Source organism: Zerene cesonia, chromosome 20, assembly GCF_012273895.1.
Source record: "Zerene cesonia ecotype Mississippi chromosome 20, Zerene_cesonia_1.1, whole genome shotgun sequence".
Classification (NCBI taxonomy): Eukaryota; Metazoa; Arthropoda; class Insecta; order Lepidoptera; family Pieridae; genus Zerene; species Zerene cesonia.
The window spans coordinates 10,311,073-10,317,362 of record NC_052121.1 but is presented as its reverse complement, the minus strand read 5'-3'; the positions used below and the strand labels follow the sequence as shown (position 1 = coordinate 10,317,362).

At 34.2% G+C, this 6,290-nt stretch overlaps 1 protein-coding gene across 1 annotated transcript in view; it reads left to right on the top strand.

Annotated features, from left to right (window-relative positions):
• LOC119835203 overlaps positions 1-3,612 on the top strand; it is a 9,310-nt gene extending 5,698 nt beyond the window's left edge. Inside the window, exon 5 of the mRNA XM_038359902.1 lies at positions 11-3,612. Within this exon, the coding sequence (XP_038215830.1) occupies positions 11-563 (553 nt within the window). The 3' untranslated portion in view covers positions 564-3,612. The remainder of the gene's footprint in view (positions 1-10) is intronic.
• The last annotated feature ends 2,678 nt before the right edge of the window (positions 3,613-6,290 follow it).

Sequence of the window (6,290 nt, the reverse complement as noted above, 5' to 3'; positions counted from 1 at the left end):
ACCAACACAGACCTCCCACGGATGAGTGTGATTTTCACTGCTGCGCTCTACACGAAGAGGGTCGGAGGATCGCCGTACATAAAAGCGTGGCTACCTCACCGATACAAGACTCTCAACCACGCGCGTCACCACAGGGCCGGCCGAAGGGCCACGTTCGCTTTCTGGATGCCGAATCGGCAAGACGTGGCGAACGTGACTCTTCTGAAAGCGAAACGGAAAACACTCTAGTAGAAGATGAGGCTGTGACGTCTGAAAAGTTTCTTCTCTTAATAGATCAACTCAGTGTCGATCAAAAACGCCATCTCACCATTAAAGACATAGGTATCATATTAGAGAGATTAAGCTCGAAAATATTGGACGTGGAGAGGTTGGACCGTGAATCAGAGTCAGATGATTGTTACAATTGGACAATCAAGGCGACTATACGCGGAGACGCGCTGCGAGAACTAGGGGTTATATACAATGGCAACTACTACGCGATCAGTGAACATCCGGGGTACCGGGAGGAGAACGAGGAGGCCGGAGACGAGGGTGAGGAGGAAGAAGAAGAGGACAGGCTCTGATCGGGCCTGTGCGGCGCCGCTGTGCCCGCCGCCGCCGCGCTCCGCCTGGCGCTGTGCCGCGTCGCCGCACGCTGACTCGCCGCACTGCCCTCGTCACAAAACTCACTGCCCACCGGATTTCCCCCGTGCGAAACGACTTTACGGAACCGCATCCGATCCCGGCGCGCTTACCGAAGCAGGCAAAACACCGTGCGTGTTTTATAAAAGAATTCGAATTCATTTTGGTGCATCGGGTGTGTGTTCGACTACAATATTAGCGACATTTTGGCTCGGAACGTAGTTTAGAGCATGATAGGTCGCACTTAGAGACTTTTATGAAATTTTGCCGCGGCCGCCTCGCGCCGTCCTCGCGATTCGTCTGCGGGGCGAGGCGATGCCGAGGCCTAGTTAATAAATAGTGAAATTAATATAAGTAAAACTGACTTCCTATCGATATCTAAGATGACTAATTAAGCGTGCCACCGGTGGACAATCTCGGTTGTCGCTCAGTTCCCGCGCCGACGCTGCGCGGCAACGTAGCGTAATGTACACGATATAATATTACGCCGTCAACAGACATGGTATCAGCACAAATGTATATCATCGAGTTTGTTTTCAGTTTGTAATTAGATATATAATAAATTATACACGATTTAGCGACTACTCAAGAAATCAAATTTCATAATACATTTGTATATTTGGTACGAATTAACGATTTTATCTCCTCTCCGACTTTACTGTGTGCCAAATTTTAATAAATTACTTTACGACCGCGCTTTATTTACTTCTATTTTGGCCTAAGCATCATTTACAATTTTTACAAACTTCCTTACTGTGTTGATCACTTACATCGTTCATAATATAACACGACTCTATATATATACGTGGATTAAAAAAAAAACAATAAATATAGAAAAAACTAGTCTATTATACACGCGATGTTCGTATTCGGTATAGGAAATTAAATAATTACAGGATAAGGCAAAATAATATTGCTCATAATATATTCGTTTATGTACGTGTTTGCGATATCGGTTGTCGGATAGGAATCGTTGGGTCTTCAGGTATAGGAATCTGTGCTAGCAGATATTGTACAGTAGACTGCAGAGAGTCGCTAACTTGAGATCTGTGCTAGCGAATCCATACCGTAAACTTCATAATTCGCTGATATGAAATCTGTCCTAGCAGAGATACTGTAGCAGTCCAGTAAACTGCAAAAAATCGCATAGTTGAGATCTGTGCTAGCAGACACTGTACCGTAGATTGCAGGAAGTCGCTAATTTCTGATCTTTTCTAACAGATCTGTACCGTAGACTGCAGAAAGTCAATAAATTTCGATCTGTGTTAGTAGCTACTGTATCGAAGACTGCAGAAAGTCGCTAGCTTGTGATCTGTGCTAGCACGTACTGTACAGTAGACTGCAGAGAATCGCTAACTTGTGAAATTCGATCTTTAAAGGACTCGGGCTTGTTGAGATGCCGGAATAGAAAGCGATACTTCAGAGAGAGTGAATTAGGAAATATGATACCTAGATAAAATAAATTATACTTACTAATCAATAAAATTACACTGTTATAAAAGAGGTTGTAATAAAAATATGAATAAACCACGATTGCATCTTATCATCGTGCCAAAACGATATGTTAGTAGTAAGTTGGGTCTTGTATCTAGCTCTATTGTATTGTAGTATTATTGTAACGTTTTTAATTTTTGTATAGTACAGTCATGACACACTGTTGTATGATATATGAAATTTAATAAGTTTTACAGTCCCGCCGGGGCGTCATAAATTGTATAGTTATTTAAGGTTAATATTAACGATTATTAAATTATTATTGAATAAGTACAGGTCACCAACACGTCATGGATGTTACGGAGAGGTCACGGATTCACGCATACTGTCTTGTTTGGTGCACGGAGCCTGTACGTGTTATGCGATGTCCTTTTATTGTTTAATGATAAATAATATTGTGTTAAATAGTCCATGAAAATCGCATCTATAGCTGAACTCTAAGAGCTTTAATTGTTTCTGCTCAATATTATACAAGATACATTACGTACTTAAATGATAGTCGCATTTATGAATTAGGCTTGTCTATTACCAAATCTTCTAACAAAGTAAAATAAATATATCTATTGGAATGAATGTATGAATTCGTATAGATTTATTATTATAATGGGTTTAAAAATAACCTTGGTATTTGTCAGATTGTCTCTACAAGACAACATTTTTGTCAACTTATGAACGTCGTTTGTAATTTATAGACTTTTTAAACAAATAATTGGAAGTAATCACTTATTCCGACCTTGATTTTTTGTATTGTTCAACTACATAAAATTTAACTAAAACAATATTAGGTAAAAAGTACATCGTATGCAATTAATGTTTTTTCATCACAATATATTTAAAAAATTAAAGGCAATAAAAAACAATTACTATGTACAAATATTGTTTTTATGTGTACACATTAAAAACAAAGCGATGTTCATGGATTATTTATGCTGTCTTTTGATATTTTGATACATAATTAGTAATTTTATTTTAAGGAGTTTGATATTGTGCATTTGTTAAATAATTAATTAATTTCTAAAGTTATTCTTACTAATAAATTTAGGCGAATCTATTGGAAAACAAGTGGCTGAGTTTTTATGAGGTATTGTGGATTTTAGGATACTTTAAGAAAATTTATAACTTAAACGATATATAAAAATAGTTTCACGTCACAAACGAACTACAAATTTATCAATAAAACATGAAACAATTTGTATGGCATATTTATTACTTTATGTAACATAATATACAAGTCTAGATTCGCAGATACTTTTCGTCTTCAATTGTCAGTTTTAATCGTAATTAGTTCACAATAATTTGAAAGAGTGGACGGAAAGAATATTATTTTTATTTACAAAACTTTTCAATAAAAAATACAGGTGTAGCTATCATTTAAATAACGTAACCTACCAATATAATATACATAAAAGTGACATAAAATTAATTAAGTACTTAATTATATCAAGTTTAATTTTTATGAAATACAGATAAATCTTTTTATATCTGTAAAATGGCGTGCTTTGTCCATGCAAGCCCCATCATATTATGAGTGTTTACTGATTAAATGGATAATATAACAGTAATATAAAAATAGTATCCCAAAGGACAGGTGAAGAAAAGGGACATCGGAGAAAATAACGGTAAACGGACATCATTCAAAATAAATAAGCATTTTCTGCTACGGAAAAGTTTTCGTTCACCAATTTACTGTCAAAAATCGGCTAAAATCTATTGTAAATAGATTTTCACGTCTATCTTTGTGTCTTATCGATAACCATTTGTTTGAATACAACATACAATGTTATAAATTAGTTATAGTTGTCGTGACTAAAAGTGATTATTATTTGTTAATTCAGTATTATGTAATTTTATTTAGTTACTATACATACTAAAAATATTGTGTTCACTTATTTTTTTAACGCTCTACTTATAGTTTATATTGATTTTAATTTTTTACATAATATGTTTTGTTAAAAAATAGGAATGTGTTGTTTAAATTTAATTGCTAGGTGTTATGTGTTTGTATTCACAAGTATCATTTTGTTGTACCTATATATTATATTTATTATTTTCTGTTTGTTCAGTTCACATTGAGTATCTGGTAAATTAAATATAATTATCATCATGATGTATTAGCATACTCATTTTAAATCAAATATATGTTTGTACAGGTTTTGCTAAGTTTTCGATGTTACCATACGTTACGCACACATAAATAAAAGAAAGCATTATATTTATTGACATTCTGTTTTAAGCTTAAGGAAATTATTATTTATTTTTATTTAGAAAATTACGAAAATTTTTATTATATGAAAAATATACAATAGAACCTCCATTATTCATTTAAAAGTGTTTGAAAATACTTTTATAAATGATTGCTTCTGAAATAATTATGTGATGTTATTGTTTAGATTTCTGGTTACATTTACACTAATAATTTCAGTATTTAATGAAAGGGAAATTTTGTTAGTGAAACATACACTGTAAATATGTTTTTCGATTATGAGATGAATAAAATATAAAAATATATTATGAGTGTTAGTGGCGTAAAGTTTTCATAGCCATTCACGCACCTGAGTCGTAGTTGCAGTTTTAATAATTATGTTCAGTAGGCGACTCGAAAATTGGTAAAGAATTTTGATATAACGATGGAATGTTTCGCATTTTGTTATAATTATAGTTTCCTTAGAGATATCGATGTTGGAGGAATCGATTGCGAGCTGCCATATTGTAAACGTGGATTAATGAATGCGGATAAAAGTTATGCGACGTTATGTGATGCTTGAAATAATTTAGTTACGTCAACTCCTTGTAAAGTGCCAAAAGTTATCATTATTGTTATGTCTCGGCGTCGGAGTCTTTGACAATAAAAAATAAAAAAGAAACACGAAGAAAAACAAAAACAATTATTATGGTACATCTACTACAAAGACTTCGACACCTTCATCGTTTTAGCTAAAGTAATTTTATTTGTATCGCTCATAGACTGAGGCAGGACCGGTTTTCGTTTGTTAAATTAAGTGATGTACCCAAAAAAATTCACTGCCACTAATTTAAAAATAAAAATATTGGAAAAGATGTGATAATTTATTTATTTTTTATATGTCCTTAAAGCGTTCTAGTTCTCTTTTTTATGTCATAGCGGGCAGATGAGTTGATTCGCCTGATATTAAGCTCATGAACATTCGCAGAGGTAGTGCCTCTGCGAATGTGCTGCTCGATTTCTAAAGCCTAATTAAACATCATAGTCCAGTCAAAATAGACAAATCTGGTTGAAATATTTCGCACAGAGCTGAAAATTGGTATAAACCTCTTATATACGAATACATGTAATGTCGATCCTATGCTTGTTAAAATTGTATAAAAACTGGTCTCCCCAGTAGGAATATTCCACCAACTGTTGTGATTCGGGGTTTAGTGTGTAATATTAGCATACATCACGGATGCATTGATGTATTGGTTATATCAGTGATGGCTCAGTGGTGAGAACCTCGGACTTCAAAATTGATAAGTCGGGGTTCGAGAACGGGCGCGCGTCCTTTAAATAAAATGATTTTTCAATTTATCTGCACATGTGGATAACATCACTACTGCTTAAAACGGTGAAGGAAAACAGTGATATCACCTGATACACTATTGAATCAAAGACTGGTCTTGACAATTACTGCACGCTACTGAACAAAACAATCCGACTAACTTACAGCCAGCCTTTTTTGCAATTACAAAAAATGGTAAACAGGATTTTTCCTGGAGCAGGTGGCAGTAAAAAATGAATTGATTCCAAAGTGCTATCGACTAATTTCTAACTAGAACTTGATAAAACACTTGATATAATATAATATATAGACTTGACTTTCTTTAACCAAAGAGGAGAATGTACAGAAAGAGATCGATTCCATACCAGGAAGGGCTAGAAATAGTTGACTTTAGAGTGTATGTAAATTATATTCTGTATAACTTACACGGGGCATTTTTTTAATTTTTTTACGTCTGATTATATAAGTAGGTTACGTACAAACTAGTAATATTAATCGTTGAAATGGTGATATCTCTGTAATGCTGGGTCGTACCGAAACAATTACTAGAACATTTTTTGTAGTAAATTTGATGATCTACAACTATTATTTGACTTATTTTTGCGATAAACTGACCGTTTGCAAAAAAATGAAAACAACGGTTTTTTTACCTATGACCTC